We start from the raw sequence: 17829 nt of genomic DNA, 5'->3' as shown, positions 1-17829 counted from the left end.
TAAATGCAGAGCAGGCTGAGAAAGAGGAATGCATTCAAGAGCGCCCTTAATTGAGCTTGGATGGCCCGCAGTCACTGACGAGATGCTGAGATGTGCCTCACACGTACACATCATTAAACTGGCTTACGGCTCCGCAGAGCCGATAAAGGACTGCAGAGACAGTGGGAATTATAGTGAGAAAGTTGTCTGGAAGGAGCGCCCCCCCCCCCCCCCCCCTCCCTCCTTCCCTGCCCCGAAATGAAAGTCCTCTGGCTGTCAATGAAGGGGAAATGCTCCCATGCTGAGGCCCACTGGGCCGGCCATTGAACAAGGGTACATTCCTCAGTAATTCTGTTTGACCTGGGCCCAATATGCTAGCCGGGGGTCACCAAATACAGAGCGCCACATACAGGGAGGGGACAGAAGGGGAGGAGGAAGACGTTTGCAAAATCGGATGTGGAGGAGTGAGAGGCGAAGTTGACGGACAAGAGTTGGAGGGGTGGAAGGAAAGTACAATGGCACACATGATGTGCAGGGGTAGTGTTAATTTGGGTTCTATTCCAGGCTGGGGTTTTTTGGAGGACAATCAGCACTTGAGTCATGCCAACATTCAAAACATTGCAGAACGACTTCTTTTTTTTTTTAAATTGATGAACTTTTCACATCGGTCTCTTTACAGCAAATTTACACTAGTGTCACACAACTTCGGCCCGCTCTCACTCTTAGCCATTACACACTTCTAGACCGGGATTAAACATTGTTTTTTTTTGTATGCTGCCTAAATCTGATCTGGTTCGGGCTGTAAAAACTGCTCCAAAACTACTTCTACAATACTAACTGGTTACAAAGTTCTCGTGTACTGAAATTTGCCCATAATGGTAGAAGGCAAAGGTTAAGACGCACCGGTTGTGTGCAGTGGACCTAATGTGCATAGCGCACCAATGATAAACCAAAGAAAGCAACATTTCCCAAAATGCAGTGACATTCAAGTCCTACAGAAAACATGCGGGCAACAGTTCTCGCTTGTGACGGGATGGAATCCTACTCCGGTTCGTTGTAATTTCCTCTTCACTTCAATCGGTCCCTCAAACGTCCCCAAACACTGAAGTTGGCCTCCAGTTCGCCAGCTGTGGGGATTAGGGAGAAAAGGACCATTTCAATGCCATAACCGGGTTTGAAAACCAGGCCGTCACGACTGAACTCGACCATTCCAGCATAGACTCTCTTTGTGATTTGTGAAACCTTTGTTTGTGGATGGGACCTGGTCTAAGGTTGCGTACATACCAGTAAAGCAGTGAAATGGCCCTCTCCTGCCTGTCCTTTTAAATTCTGAATCAGAAGCTTTGGCTAACATCTGTTGTTCCACTGAAACATGAAGCAAACTTGTCTGTCTTGTGACTTCCCACCCTAACTGCAGCACATATGACGTAGCCCTGTGGCATGGCCACAGAGAGAATTACAGTTTTAATTCTATAAAATCAAATCCCTCCTCTTGGCAATCCTCTTATGCAGTAATCCCCAGGTAGGTTTCGGAGGGCAGCAGGCTCCAACTGCCCAACGCTCCAACACATCTGCCCTGGTGGCCGGATGATATCACCACCCTGCAGCTATGCACCAAATAAAGACTTTAACTGGACACTCCCCGAACAGAAACCGGACCAAATGGCTAAACCACAGCCTTGGATCGCTCGTATAAATGCAATGGATGTCTGCCCAGGTTAGATAGGCCTCAATGGTGTGACTCAGAAGTCTCAACAGTAGATGACTGATGCTTGAATAGATTGCAGAATATTTAGTATCAACGACCAGAATCTGAAGCATGTTTGAAGTCTTTAATATGGCTTTGAAGCCACATTACTGAATACCTTGTGATATAGTAGTATAGGCTATGTTCCACTTTGCTGTCATAACCAAATACAAAGTGTAAAGGTTGCAACAAGGAGGAAACTAACAGTTGCCTGGCCCATGTATGAGAGGAAAAGTGTGGAGGGGGCGGTCAAGGCTATGTTGCTCGTGGTTGTGGAATAGTTGTTCTAACAGGAAACAAACTTCAAGGAGAAAAAAAAAAAAAAGAGATAACAACTGTAGCGGGCATCCACAAGAGTAAATTGGAGAGCGCCGTTCTTCAGGAATTACTGTTATCTCTGGGAATATCTGGAATATTAGATGTCATATCTTGGTCAGTCATGTGAGTGTGTTTGTTTGGTGGCTCATGAGGGGAAAAGGCTTTTGAGTCACACCATTCAAATCTTTGATCATCACATGTCAGGTCTTGAGTGACTACGTACATGTCTTGGCGCATTGTTGGACTGTTTTCCCCCTCTATCGTTATCATTTTTTTATTCACCTTTTTACAGCGACGTATTCCAGATGCAAATCAACGTTAGCAATGGAACAAAACCACTCTGTTAGGTTTAGGAAAAGCTTGCAGCGTTTATAAAGGGACAATGTTTTTATCCCGTGACTGGGCTCTACGGAGACGTGACCAATGTTCTACTCCAGTAAGAAGATTTGTTGTCCTTTGCATGGATTGCTTGGCATTTTCTAGTTATAAAGCATCCACTATGGCAGTTACTATTTTTTAACTCTTGTGATGGGAAGCACCAGTTCCCAGGGCGAAAAAAACCCCCAAAAAACTTAACTCAGACTCCAAAAACAAAGACTGAGAACGGCAATTCTCTCTGGCATTTTGACAACACCAGCGAGAGACGTGATACCTCCCATACTCTCCCATGCTCTCATTTCTACACTCCCTTGCAGTTCTGTTTTTAGAGATAACAAAGTCAGCCAAAAATATCAAGCCAGTGTCCCCGGGTCCTTTACTTGGCATCTTTTGCTCTATGGGTTGTAAAGCATCATATCTTTTGTCTGCCTACTGTAAATACAGCTGAGCATGAGGAGAGATCTCTGAAATGCAATGACGCTGACATACGATCAGCAGCAACACCGCAGCCTGCACCCTTCACGCCACATTAATAAGAAGCTGACCATAACAGATAGGCCACATCCCCATAATCCATATACCCAACCATTTGGCAGTATCCGCACCCAGTTCAGAGCCGGTCATTTTGGAGTTGGATTAGTGAGACAGATTGAAAAATCCTAATCTGCCTCAGTGACAGAGAAAAAAAAAAAAAGGACAGAAAGGAAGCAAAGGGGAGAGAAACATGCAACCCTGCGGTGAATCACTTCTTGCAATGACTGATTCTTTCGCTTAAAAGATCCGTCTCCTGTTTGTTATCAGTCAGAAAAAGTAGTTTAGCCTGCCCACATGCTGTTGCCACTAGCAACAGGACCCTCACAAATGGCTAATCGTAATCATTTCCTTGAACGTGCAAAAAGCCGCTGTATGAAATATTTCCCCTCGTTCTGACAGAGCACGTTACACACCCCGGCTAACAGCCAGGAATCAATCAATGTGACAGTAAGATCTAGCTGTTGCACAATAAAAAGCTATTTTCTCATGCCATGTGTGCTGATGACAATCCGCTTCTTACCCTGATGGAGAGGCAGCATCCTGGTGCATTCAGAGGACACGCATGGTAATCCACCAGCACGCTTTCCTCCTGCTCTGCAGCTGCTACCCACCGATCCCGCAGATGATAAAGTTTACATCCACAACGCAGCACTGCCGGCTCTACACTGCCTCTCTTTCCCCTCTCTGTCCTCTTCACTGTGTTCCCTCAAGCTCTCAAAACACACTGCTTTCCCCTTCTCCCCTTTCTGCTTCTGTCCTCTGCCCCGACTGTCTCTCTCAATCTGGCAACATGCATCGACTCTCCCGGCGCTGCTTTCCTTCTCTCCGCTTCCTCACACTACATACACGCTCCCTCTGCGCTTTCTCTCACCAGCACACACACTCTGAGGCTCCTCTTCGCAGCGTTTATGTGCCGTCCCCTCCACCCGCCCATCCAGCCTCCTGGCTTTATCTTTCCTCTGAATATTTCTCTCCTCAGTCTGTCTCTGCCTCTATCTCGCTCATTCTGTCTGTGCCTGTGAGCTGCTCTGACTGCGTCCCTCCTCCCCTGACTCACAGGACATTTAACATGTGTTCAGAGAGACGGCTGCTGCTCTGCTGCCCCTCTGAAGGTGGCTTTTTCCTCAGGGGAGGAGAAGTGAGTTTGGGGTGGGGGTTTTCACAGAGGAGGAGGAGTTTTTTGAGGGGGGTGACAGCAGTGTTGAGGGGGTTAACTCCAATAAGGGGACGTGAAGAGGCAAGCAGCAGCCGGCTTGTGATGGTCCACTAAGTGGGCTCTTTCAGGAAGAGGAAAAGTAGAAGAAAGGGTGACAAAAAGAACCGATCGGGATAACAGAAGAGATAAAGAGAACAAAGACAGGTAGAAAGACGACATCCATTTTAAAGGTTTCAGCCACGTTTAAAACGTTGCGCATCAATGGGTGGTCTCTCCTTGAAAACATCGACGGCATAACACTTATTTTACACACATGGAAATTGACAGAAGTGATTATATTCCCATATTCAACTAACACGAACCACATGTGGCATTTAAGTATTGCAACTCTTTGAAATATCCTTTTTAGGGATAGAAGTCAACAAACTGCGACGGCATTACCTCACTGTATCATCCCAACAAAGGTTTTGTTTCATATGAAACTTTTAGTTTAGTCAGGAGCTTCTCATTCTTAACAACCTGAAGCAAATGACTGCCTTAGAAGTGACAGAGAACTGTAGCTCAACAAAACTTAACAGCGCGACATGGTAAAGAAAAAACTGCGCCTCTTAGCTAGCTAGCTAACTAGCATTAGCATCACCTACAACTCAGAAGACGTAACCTCCTTCTACCGGCTGAAATTTGGCTCGTCTTCCCTCCCTTTCAAAACTTCGAGGTTGCTTTCTGTCCAAAAGATAGTATAAATCACACAAGTTTGAGGTTTTCTGTTCAATTCTTAAGTTTGAGAATATGTCCTGATTTGCCGCATTCAGCTGGTTGGATTTATGAACTCCAGCAATAATAATTTAAAATAAATAAATAAATCAGTCTCACGAAGAAAGATCCATTTCTGCAAAGGCTGCGCTGCCTTAACATTCTGAAATATGGAAAACCTTTAAACCTCTGAGGTTTATAAGCTACATCCTGGGCTAAGCTCTTGCAAAATGGCGCTCAGTTTTTGGACAAGATTTGCTCAGACAGGTGAACAAACATGCAGCGAGAGAGCCGGTGCCAATCTGAGACCTGGCCTGAAATTCGTCTGTCACAAGAAAAAGAACTTCTCTGAAACTCAGATGCGGAGCTGCGCCACCAGAAAAGGGACAAGTGAAATAATAAAAAGAGCTTTTCAGACAAGGTGTTCATGCTTTAGGGATCTGAACGAGTGCACAGAGTTGTCAAATGCGACTTTTCTCATTCAAATGTGAGACAGTTTAGGGGTTGAGGGTGCCTTTAAACAACCCGTCAAGCACCTTGTTTGAAGCATACTTCGGTTTTTATGGTGAATACGCTGGATGGTGAAAACTGAGCTTCTGGAAAACAACGCCACACAAAGAGAAGCCACTGACAACGGACAGACAGGGACAACCGAGGAGGAGGCTGAGATCAAGAGAGCGAAGGCCACAGAAGAAAAACACACTGGAAAAGAAAAGGGACAAGTGGCTTGGGTCTTCCTATGGTAGCAGCTCCAGCCCATCTGCTGCAATCACAATCAGTCTCAGCTGAACGGCTGTGACAAACTGCAGCCTGGAGCCCGCAGCCTTAACCAGGCAGGACGCGAACAAGGACCCAGGGACATGAGAAGGGGGGAGCGGGGGTGAAGAAGCAGGGAAGCAGGGAAAGAAGGGAAGGGAGGGAAGGGGGGAGAGTTGAATTCTCTATTGTCTGCTCCCCAATAGGACCGGAGTGAGAGGGGGCGGGCACTGTACGGGTGAAAGGGGGAATTAAAAGGGTCTCGGTGACAGGAGCGCTCGATTAAAGAGGGGGAAGAAAGAACGGCTCTGACTTGGAGCTGGGGCCATCACTGACACTTTGGCCCACATTCACTGTCACTAATGTCCTAAATGAACAATGACACCAACCATGTGAGAAGATTAGCGACCCGAGAGAGCCGGGAAGGAGGGGCGCAGAGGTGGCGAAGTTAAAGATAAGATGAGAGAAAGTAAAACGGTTGAGATGTCGTCTTCGGCTATCAAGAAAGAAACGAAAAAAAAAAAAAACCCCACAAAAAAACAAAAACACTGACATGTCCTGTCCCGTTCCTGTTATCAGACGTCTTTGAAATCTTGGCAGCCTCATTCGCATTTGTCATAATAAAACTCCTGAGAGATTTATGATGCCTGATTATTGCAAATACGAGCAAAATGACACGCAGAGGGGTAATCGCGTTTGTCATAAGCTCAGCTGTCTCGCGGAGGAAATCTGAATATTGAGCGAGTCCGATTTGATTTTAAGAGCAGGTGGTCACCAATTAGAAACCATTGTCCCGTTGGAGTAAAAAAGACAAATGGGGGACTGAGTCAGCACTAACGCATACAAATGCACCGTAATCAAGAAATATTGGAGCCGGTCTTCCATTCTAATTCGATCAAGAGCGAGCAGTGACTCGTTGAGCAATGGCTCTCGTTTTTGCGCTCCAATGCTGGCTGGTGTGTGTTGTGCCGCGTCCTTTTTCCTGCCGTGTCCAATCCACGACGAACGCCCCTGGAGCGTGTGGAGGAGCATGTGTGCATGTTTACAACCGCAATGAATGGGTCTGTGCATTCATGCGACACCGAGGCCTGAGCAGTGAACGTGAGCGCGTCGGTGAGCGGCTTGCGGTGAGGTTTGGGCGCTCAACATCCCCGCGTGCGTGTTCTCCGGCGACTTTGTCGAATCCGTGTGCAGGTATATGCGTGCGTCGCCGTTTGTGCTGAGTGATCTGCTGAGCTCATTAAGGCGCTGCTTATTGCACTGCCAGGGGTGTCAGTGACAGATTCCACTGTTTGGAAACACACAGCCGCCCACACAGCCAGCCTGGCTCCATCACTGTCTCACACACACACACTCAGGGCAAGAAATTCCACAGGGAGGAGGAGGGGGGGGGGGGTGCAGAGAAAGAGACATGACGGTGCTGGGACAGAGGCTGGTGAGCCGGTGGGTCGATATGGATTTGCAGCAGGGTGCAGGGTGGTCCATGGTAAAGGGGTGCTGGTTATGGTTTGGGAGGAGTGTGTGTTCGTACACACCCAGCCTGGGTTATAGGGATGCTAATGGTGAATATGTTGTAGTGATATGTGTGAAGTGGCAAAGCAAGTATCTCGATCCTGTACTGAAGCACAGAATTCCAATTCAGCGCGTATGTATATGTGAATTATATGATATGTATCTGATAATATATAAAATGACAAAATAGCTGGGCTGAAAATGTGAGGCACCTTTTTAATAAAGCTAATTATGGTGTCACCAGCTAAACTGACTTTTATAAATACTATCACATTCAGTTCCATATTGAATTGGATCATAATTGGATTACATGGGACTGCGCCGAACTGAAGATGACTTTAACCCGTTTCTTTTCCCTGAAAAATGCCCTGAGATGACTTGCTGCTCACCGACGGTGCGAAATTGAACCCCTTTCTGCAGTTTTGGGTCGTTTAATCTTGTGCAATGTTTCCTGTTTGATAAGATTATACGTGTAAAGTCTCCGAAACCAGCCAACAGATCGGAAATGCAATTAAGTACAGGTCCCTGACAAGTTTACGCTGTGTGCATAGAAGTAACAAACAGGGCTCCAGACATCAGCCGTCCTCTCCCTCCGTGACATTAATCTCCCGCAGCTTGATTACAGATGAGTGACCAGCGGAGGCCGGGGAGGCCAGCACACGTCACTTGAGCTCATTACCACACGAGTCGATTCCTCAGTCGAGGTGTGTGTTCCGAGTCAGACATTAATCACACAGGAGCATGAGGAGGGAGAAAAAACTTCCCCTTTCTCTCGAACCCCAAAGAAGATTAAGCTCAGACATGCTTCTCAGAACAGCTATTTATTGTCTGATATAAAAGTAAGAGGTGTAGCATTATCTGGAAACACATCAGAGGTAGCATGGGTGGTTTCAATCCACGTAGGAGATATTTTTGCTGTCAACATAGCAACACTTTTTTTTTTTTTTTTTTAAGGAAGGAGAGGAGAGGAGGGGGGGTTCTTTCTGCATCAAGACAAGAAAAGGAAATGCCAAACTGTGGAGAGGCAGCGTGTTTGTTTACCCAACACAAGCCTTCCCCGAGAAAACTGCAAACATCCAGACTGATGCAAATCACATGATGGCTGCAAGAGCCTCTCAAGAGACATGCGAGTATGTGTGTTAGTGTGCGTCTGGAATGTGTGTCATCTAACTTCTTTGTGGCAAGATGAAGTGTGTAGTACAATGAAAACGATAATGCACTTCGGTCATGTTTCATTAAGCAGGGTGATGGGGGCGGAACGACGCGCAGGATGATGGTGGTCCAGGGAGACTTTGCCCTCCTCTGCCTGGATTTCAGGAAATGCTTCAAGTCGTCGGGGCTGGAAAAAGCAGGATTAACGCTGATGGAGTTAATCTTTAATTAAACTGACAGAAATCTTCAAAATGCAATTCCTGGAGTGATTATGGTTAACAAAGTGGGGGGGCGATTGTAGAGGAATGTTTGCAGCACACATGAATTCTTGAGGAAAGTTCCAGTTGTGTATTTGAGTCATTTAAACACCAAACTAACTTCATTATCAGACCTTATTGAGGCCCGGTGACGGAAAAACACGACAAAACCAGAATATTTCAGTCAAGACAACGTAAACGCAAAACATTTCAAACAAACAAACAAAAAGAACATATAAACTTTAAATATAAACTTTAAGAAGAAACAACAAAACAGAACACACAACAATATAAATATTTAGGATACAAAAGACAACAAAAGACGCAAAAAAAACCCCGACAAAACGGGAAAAGTAACATTTGTTCACTTGGAACGCAACATGTCAGGACAACACCTGAGGAAACACAAAACAGAAAACGCAGCTGTTGATGAAATAGCAAAGCCGACAACAATTCAGGGAACCACAGCGAAAGAGGGAAAAAAATAACGAACAAACAATTCAAAACGCACCACGTCAACAACACCAAACGTTTTTAGTAAACGCAAAAACAAAACTGCAAATGTTTTCAAAGACGTCGCTACATTTACACGCACGCAAAACAAAGATCAAATATTTCGGAAAACTTTGAGAAACTTCTTGGAACTTTCTGAAAAATACTGGTTTGCTTTTTCTGAAGTGGCGACGCGTTTGCTGTAAAGTTGTATTTTTGATGTTGCGTTGTTTTAAGTCCCGTAGTTTCATTGTGAAATGCTACATTTGCTAAAACTGTGGGTTTTATTTCTGCGTTTTGTCTCACGCTCTAATGTTTTGAGCTCTGAGCCACCGTACCACACAGGAAACCCACTTAATATGACAACCGTGTTGTGCCCTTCACGCATTTTCAACCCTTCCTGTTTCCTCTTAGAGTTGAGAGGATGTTTTGCGGTGAGCCCTGAGCTGAATGGGGGTGGCGGTGAATAGCGTGGATGCAACCACTGTGACATCCACCAGCCATAACCACCCGGCGTCTATCAACAACAAAAACCACAAAGGCTGAATCGGCCTTTTTATTTATCTCAAAGTAAGGAGGTTTTTGCTGCAAACCTAATTCATAATAACGGCACACTTTTGTGAGCACAAAAGAACTCGTAACGCGTTCATCCGGAGCCGATCTTGATAGTGAAATCTATTCATTTCACCATGGGAGAGGAGCTCAACGCAAGCTAATAGACCTGCATTTAATCAGACAACAGCAGAGTGTCTGACATCAGATAAAAAAAAGTTTGACATTCTCAACCAGCGCATAAATAATGTGGTTTTAAAGAAAAGGAAAGAAGAAAAAAAAAAGAGCGCCTGTGAACTCACTCTGGGAAAAGCAACAGCTGTAATTAGGCATTAAGCTAGACTCTACTGAAAAAGAAGATCTTAAACACAGCTAATTGCCTCCCGGAATGCAGACAATACTCTATTCAGTCCCCTGAGCCAAAAATCTGGGGCAAAAGTCAGTGAACAAAACCACCGTATGGATGTCGTGAAACCTCTACATCCTAAATATTGTTTACTGCAACACTCCAAACAAGACTTCACAAAGATTCTTCCAGAGTAGCAGAAGCACACAGCCGACTCTCTTTCTTTCGCACTCTGAACGCCTCAGAGAGTGAACAATGCCCCGTGGCTTTATCTCTCGGCTGTGTACATTTCTCTAATTCATGACACGAAGTGTTGGTAGATATGGATCTAAAATACAGGTCTGTTTTTTTTAGAGACTTTACCTATTAACAAGTCACTTTCTGAGTTAAATATACCTTCCTCTGGTTGGTTCTTTTGTCCCAACACTGAGATCAGGCAGATCAGTCCAGCTGATTTGTCTCCATTCTTTCAATCAGCAGGTTCTAGGACTCTAACCTTTAAGTAGATGCAATTTAAAGATGAATTCTGGCAAGCTACCCAAAGACCGTTACACAATCAACAAAAACAAAAGGGTTAAAAAGGAATTCAATTCAATTCAATTCAATTTTTATAGCGCCAAATTACAATTGTCATCTCAAGAAACTTAAATAATATAGTCCAATTCAAGCCAATTGGAATTCAATTTATTGTAATCATAATCCAATTAATTCATATAGAGCCAATTTAAAAAATAATATCCCAGCTAAGGAAACTAACACCGAAACTTGTCTTCAGTCCAATCTCCCGTCCTGAGCGTGCCTGTGGCGACTGTGGAAAGGAACGACTCCCTTTTAACAGGAAGAAACCTCTGGCAGAACCAGACTCAGGAAGGGTGGCCATCCGCCTCGACCAGCTGGGGTTTGAGAAGACAGAACAGAGGGAAAAGAGGGGGGGAAACACCATAACACCATTCAAAGGATACCTGTTGGAACAGGGAAACACAAGTTCAAAACCACAATAATGTCACATGTACATAAAAGAGAGCAAAGTGAGGAAAGATGTGACAGATCAGGTCCCCCAGCAGTCGAAGCCTATAGCAGTTTAACTATGGGATGTTTCAGGATTACCTGAGCCATCCCCAACTATAAGCTTTATCAAAAAGGAAAGTTTTAAACCAAATCTTAAAAGTGGAAAGGGTGTCTGCTTCCCAGACATTTACTGGCAGCTTATTCCACAAGAGAGGGGCCTGATAACTGAAGGCTCTGCCTCCCATTCTACTTTTAGAAACTCTGGGAACAACAAGTAAACCTGCAGTTTGGGGGCGAAGTGCTCTGTTAGGAAAATATCTTACAATGAGATCTTTAAGATATGATGGAGCTCGGTCATTAAGAGCTTTATATGTGAGAAGAAGAATCTTAAATTCTATTCTGAATTTAACAGGGAGCCAATGAAGAGAAGCTAAAAGTGGAGAAACATGATCTCTCCTGTTAGTTCTCATCAGAACTCTGGCTGCAGCAGTTTGGATCAGCTGGAGGCTTTTCAGAGAATATGTGGGACAGCCCAATAATAAGGAATTACAGTAGTCCAATCTTACATCACCCTGAGACAGGATGTTCCTGATTTTAGCAATATTACGAAGGTGAAAGAAGGCAGTCCTAGAAACCAGTTTTATGTGTGCGTCAAATGATAAATTCTGGTCAAAAATAACTCCAAGATTCCTCACTGTAGAACTAGAAGCCAAGGAAATACCATCTAGAGTAACTATATAACTAGATAATTAACTAGGAATGTGGATGGTACGGTTGCAGTGTATTCTAAGCATACGACACACAAGCGTGATTACTGATAATTAACAGACTGAGCTCGTTTGTTAGCGTTGAAGTAAAGATTGAGCCCTATTTTTCTTTTTGGATCACATTTCCCACGTTAGGAAAGCTAAATAAAATGTTACCTTAAAAAAAGGAAAGAGAAACACGAGGGTTTATGATGAATGATGCGCGTGAGGGGAGACAGCAGCCCGCGCCTGGCTTGGAAAACGACCTTGAGGGAGCATCAGTAAAAGGCTTCATTAAACCGTTCGATTAACCTCTTCCTCTCATAAGCCCCATAAAAAAAACCGTGTACTTTAACCGTGCCTGGGCTTTGCACATGAATCAGAAGCAGCGATGTTTGGCATTTACAGGACTGCGGACGGGGGGGTGGGGGTTGGAGGAGCGAGAGAGAGAGAGTTAGAGAGTCCTCGCCAAGATCAACCGGCGAGTGTTGACTGCGGTGTCACAGGGCCCCCGCAGTGTCACTTCCTTCGCTAATTGCTTCAGGGACTTCATAGTCAAGTTTGCACTTAACTCCTCGCTGTCGAGTGCGGTAAAGATCAACAAGACGCATCGCCGCCGTCAGGTCCCGCAAACGCCTTCCAAACAATCAAACACATAAGATGTTGTGAATTAGAGGTGGCAGGAACGACAGGGGAGCCCTTTGGAGATAATTACCTCGAATCTCAGCCACATGCTTTGCACCCACAAGGTTTGATGAGGCTTTTTATGAGAAAAAACTGAATGTTGAGGAAAAGAAACTCCACCAGAGACCGAAGGGCTCCAATGACTTTATCTACCCGCTAACTGCTCCTTGAAGATATTTCTGGCGCCTGGACCTCAGGGCCGCAAAGTGACCAACAATAGATGAAATAGACTCACTCATTCACTTCAGAGGGCGCACAAATACACTTTGAGAGTGCGTTAGATCCCTTTTGAGCTTAGCGTGATCAAATTATTGCATTAGACCGGTCAACTTATCCAATTAGAGTTGTAAAATGCATGGCTCTTGCTCAAGCGAGACGGCAGATCCTCGGGGGCACTGCAGGGTCTGCAGGAGGTTGGACCCTATCCTCCTCTTCATCGACAGAACAGGCCTGGCCACATACTTCAGCTGAGGATTACAGCCTTTCATCTGCCTCTGACCGCCGGCAGCACACAGGCGTCTTTGAGGCTAGATATGCCTTGTAGTAACATCAGCAAGGTTCAGATCTGGAAAGCTGTTTCCCAGCCTCGCACTCCTGTGGTCTTCCGTTCTCTTGCGGGCGTGCGCTCACTCATTTATCTAAAGTCTTCAATTCAGACGCCCGGCGCTGTTTGTGTTGATTAAAATAATTAGGGGCTGAGAAACCCTTAGCAGCTTAAAACCTTTTTTTTTTTTTAAAAGAATCTGGAACCCACAGCTGCAGAAGTGACACAAAGGGACTTATTTTTGACATGAAAAAGTCTCTCATCCAATTTGCGACCCAAGATCTCCCTTCTTGATCAGGCAAGGACAAACAGGCAAATGTTGAGCTGTTACAGCACAAAACATTTTCCATTCTCCCCGCAGGCGAACTCCTTACACAAAGCATGCCCTATTACCTCTAATCCCTCATCTGATCTGACCTCCACTTTCTATTTCTGCTGTCTTTGAAGCAACTATGAACATGACAAATAGATTATTGATCAGCAGATGTTGTCGTAACTGTCCTTTCTGCTCGAGCTGCAGCTGAAGCCGCCTGCTCCCCGCAACCTGTCCCGAGCCCTGTGCATCTCCAGCTGAGTCCACCCCCCCCCCCATCTGCCCCACACACACCTCCCAACACCTCTCTGTGCGAAGCTCCCTGCCTGCCTGCCACCTCCTTGCCCCTCCCTGTCCTCAAAGGTGTGGAAGGGGTCACAGATGAACACCATCTGCTCCAGCAGGGAGAAAATGGCAGGTGAGGCCATCTGACCCACTACAAAACAACAAAAAAAAACAAGGTCAAAGCAAGATTCACGGGAAAAAACAAAGACCAGCTCAGCACAGTGACAAATCCAAAGTGGGGAAAGAAAGAGAGAAAAAAAAATCTAATCTGCATTGTTTTAATCCACAGGGAAGATTACACAGTCACGGTGCCTTGACACAGCAGCTTGCCAGAAAGAGGTCATGCGAGCTCATCCCCACCCGTCATGCTTTTTAGCGCTGTGGAGCATCCATATGTCCCCCCCACACATGTCTGTCACTCAGCAGAAGTCTTTCACAAACTTTATTTTCCCCCGAACACATCAAACATGCTTAAATATGAAAGCGTGTCAGCTGCAGAGCTGATGAGATCCACTGAAAAGGCTTTTCATCATATTTAATGAGAGCACACAAACGGCGAATAACTGCTAACCCCGGGGTCACTGTCCGACTGTACGTTGTTTCAGATGTTGCCAAATTTGGGTTTGCTCCATGTGATGTTGACACTGTGCTGTGGAGCTTTTGTCTCCGCCTGTCAAGGACGTGCTCACGCTGAATGGTGCGAGGAGGAGCGCCCGGCCGGCGTCCCACTGGGGTTTTGTGCTTCGTCGAGCAATGATGCTGCGATGAGTGCAAGAGACGATGTGTGTGTGTGGAGAGGTGAGGATACAGCAGATGTGTTTGATGCACAAATGAAAACAAGCTGGAAACCGCCTGGAATTAGTTTTCCGTAATTAGATAGCTATCCCTTTTAAAAAGACACTCACCACCTGTAGGCCGCTCAAATACCATGTAGAAAAGGAACAATCCGACAAATTTTCCTTTCATTGTTCCAAAGTACCACTAAGAGTACCCGGCATCGGAACTGCTTGCAAAGTCTCTCTGTCCGCAAACCACAACAAGTCATAATTGTCCAATCTGTGTTCTTCAGCAGTGTGAAACTGCCCAATAATATGGCACAATGAGAGACGTGAATGGAGTAGGTCAGTAGGTCACGAAGAAAGGATGCAGGGAGCTAGAGGAATGCGAGGGCTTCTCTTTCACCTCCTGACAGATTGATGGGCCACGTTTTCTTTGGGGGTGGAGGGAGACATCCACGGAGTCGTGAGATGCTGCCTAATAAGGGGAAGGAGGCGTTCTTTTCTTGCCCCCGACGTCTGTGTTTTAGGCGAACAAAAGCCTTTGTGAAGTCATTCATCGCCGTTGCCTCTTTGAATCAAAACACCACTGGAGGAGAAATGGGAACAAATCCGACTTGGTGGTATGTTGTTGAAAAAAGTTCCGCTTCAAAGGCCTGGGATAGTCAAAGCTAGAGGCTGCGGTTTGTTTACAACCTTGAGATGATTGCATCTCAGCTGTGCTGCACCTCTTGCTGTGTTATCTGTCACTATCCTGTGCAAAACAAAAACCATCTTTGTAGACGGCTCCCGACATGTCACATATCAACGATACGTTGGACCCCCTTTGCTTCAGATCGCTTTGATATTTTCTTTTTCAATGGAAAGGGCTAAACCGGTGAAAGACTTTATCTGAGGCCGAACAGTGACGGTTCCCTAACCCTAATCGAATAGCTTTGGTGCCTTAACTGAACTTAATCGGCAAGTGAGAGCAAAAGTGAAAAGTTAAGATCTCACGTGGGACTTGAACTGTTATCTCTGGTGCAAACCATGAGAAATCTTGTTGAAAACAAGGAAATCTGATCTGAAAAAGTCTAATGACATATTCCGCCATCACCCCTCCTACCTCCTCGTGTGGGCTTTGCCGACTGCTCATCAGAGAGTGTGAGTCGTCCACGGTTTTCTTCTACAAGCGGGATGTTTTGTCTCACTTCGGTGAGAAAACCACCCAAGGAAAAGATTAATGTTCCATAGTTAATGGGATGAAATGATAGATGTAAATCTAAACCTAAAGCTAACCAGTGGTAAAAGTGGTGCCTAAAGCTAACCAGATTATGCTAAAGTAAATCAAGGCATTAGTTGAATGAATCGAGTACAAAGATAAGAGGAAATGGGAAAGAGATGTTCTCTGTTGGGTTGTTAAAAGGAAAAAAAAAGCAAATCCCACGTGAACACATGCACACAACGCGGCCTAACAGCACAATTCACATATAAATCAAAAACACACCTCGTCTGTAACCAACATCTTAGCAAATTACCCAAACACAAAAATCACCTACAGTGGTTTAAACAGCCACTCCAAACACTTGGAGTCGGCACAAGTTCATGGCTTCGAAACCATTTGGTCATGTGGTGCAACCACAGGTCAGTTCTTACTGAGACATTCAGGTCACTAAGTGGCTATTAGGTCATTCTTGCTGTCACAGAAGGTGTCTTATAAAGAGGGGTGGGAATGACTTGAGGGTCATTCCTTTACACATCACTTCCTTTATTAAGGGGCTGCCCTGGCCAAGTAAAAAGGGATGGTCAGTGGTCATTCATCCCCCCCCCCAGCCACCCACCCTGAGACCCCCTAACCCCCTCGGTCCAACCCCCAGCCCCTCTGTGCTCACTCAGGGGGAAAATTACTTTGAGCCAGGGGAATACAGCTCCATTGAGATGGAGAGAGGATTTTACAAAAGAGGGTGAAGTTTAAAAATTGTCTCTTTCTTCAGTGGAGCAGTGCGTCACTGGAAGGGCCAAGACGACAGGAGCATGGAGGGGACAAGGTCATTAGATTGGCATCTCCATAAGCTCTTCATTCCCATTGTCTGGGCAAATCTGCTCCAAACGCCCTCCATGAGAAATGGCCCCGGTCAACCCCACACTGGGCCCAGAGTCTCCCCTTTGTCTGCCACCTTCAGTATGTTTCCAACACAAAAAGCATTTCTCAACAACAGCCTACAAAGCTTGTCTCGCTCTCCGAACCAAATAACATTGTTCTGCTGCCTCTGGCTGGGAATGGATTACAGGCAGCTGCTGACATCCTCAGGGCAATAAAACATCTGTCCGAAAATCTCCAGAGCCTCTTACCTTCGGACATTGCGGCGCTCCTCCTCAAGCTGTTTGAGAAGCTCATCGATGCATTTGTTCGCATCCATGTACTCCTGCAAGGAGACAGAGAGAGAGAGAGACAGGTTTACTTGCAAATGCTCCCAATCTGAGCCGAATGACAGCTGATATTAATCGAACGTGTGCACGAGAAGCTGAAAAACAACAGAAGGCGCATCCGTGCTCTTCTGCCATTGGCAAACAGAGAGGTGCTTTTCAAAAGGTGTGATTGATCATTTTATTCTCTGTTTCTGTGTGTGCGTGTAACTCCAGAAGCACCTCTGGGTAACTTCTAACGGCTGGCCCAGCTGTGTAATGTCAGCTGGGAATAGCCCACACTCACAAAATGTGTGCTACTGAGTTACAGAAATGAGCTAACGCTGAGAGGTGAATGGAAAAAACAGATGTGAGGATTTCTTGGCTGTGGCCTAATGATTCGCCTCGTAGTGGTCTGACTACATATAGCAGACAGGGGGGGGGGGGTTGTTAATGTAAGAAATGGGCCGCCGTACTTCATAACATCTGCGTTTCCTCACACTCGGCCGGTTGTGACGTGATGCTGTCAGATCGGTCCAGTCCAGGTTTGAGACTAATTAATTAGATGTTTGCTTGACAGCTCGTGACACATCTCCTGGGGAAACGGTTATCTCAGCGGGACAGATGCTCTCCATTGATTTCTGGTCATGTGCTCATCGAGTGTAAGTGAAGAATGGGGATTCCATCTCTGTTTTTATGTTGTCTGCTCCGAGCATAAAGTCCACTTTCACTTAGAATTTACTGCGATCGAAACCCCCCCCACACCATTCTTGGCTGCTGTTGTCAGTTCTTCAATTAGTCACAAAACAGATCCCCTCTATGAGAAACATTCTTCTATTGCATTCCAGTTTTTGAGCTTTGCAGAGAGCCTCTGATGTGACACAGTGTGGTGAAATAAATCAGCTGGGTGCGGAGAGTTTCGGGCCTCTCTAGGAGACGTTGTAGTGACACACGATATCTTAAACGAGAAGCTATTTCTTTGGGGAACAACATTGTGACATTGCGGCCACTCTCCGATCAATTTGCAATCCCATAAAGCAGACTTGAGAAATGGAGCCGCTTCCCACAATTCCGATCATGGATTTTTCTTAAAATCCCGGAAGCCACTTTATTTTTTGGCAGCCCTCAGAGCTGGATGGGAACACTTTTGCATCGA

General features: G+C 45.6%; 1 protein-coding gene across 2 annotated transcripts in view; it reads right to left on the bottom strand.

Moving 5' to 3' along the window:
* LOC140297040 (nck-associated protein 5-like) overlaps positions 1-17829 on the bottom strand; it is a 134541-nt gene that overhangs the window by 67952 nt on the left and 48760 nt on the right. The window contains exon 3 of one of the 2 annotated variants that reach the window (XM_072379738.1): positions 16620-16693. In XM_072379738.1, coding sequence (XP_072235839.1) covers positions 16620-16693 — 74 coding nt within the window. Of the gene's footprint in view, positions 1-3476; positions 4033-16619; positions 16694-17829 lie in introns of those variants that run through there. The other variant, XM_072379739.1, reaches the window with a different exon arrangement.

The sequence above is a fragment of the Leuresthes tenuis genome, unplaced genomic scaffold (genome assembly GCF_036924035.1).
Source record: "Leuresthes tenuis unplaced genomic scaffold, fLeuTen1.0.hap1 SCAF_1, whole genome shotgun sequence".
NCBI lineage: Eukaryota > Metazoa > Chordata > Actinopteri > Atheriniformes > Atherinopsidae > Leuresthes > Leuresthes tenuis.
The sequence above is the reverse complement of the archived record's forward strand: the minus strand, read 5'-3'. Positions and strand labels throughout refer to the sequence as shown.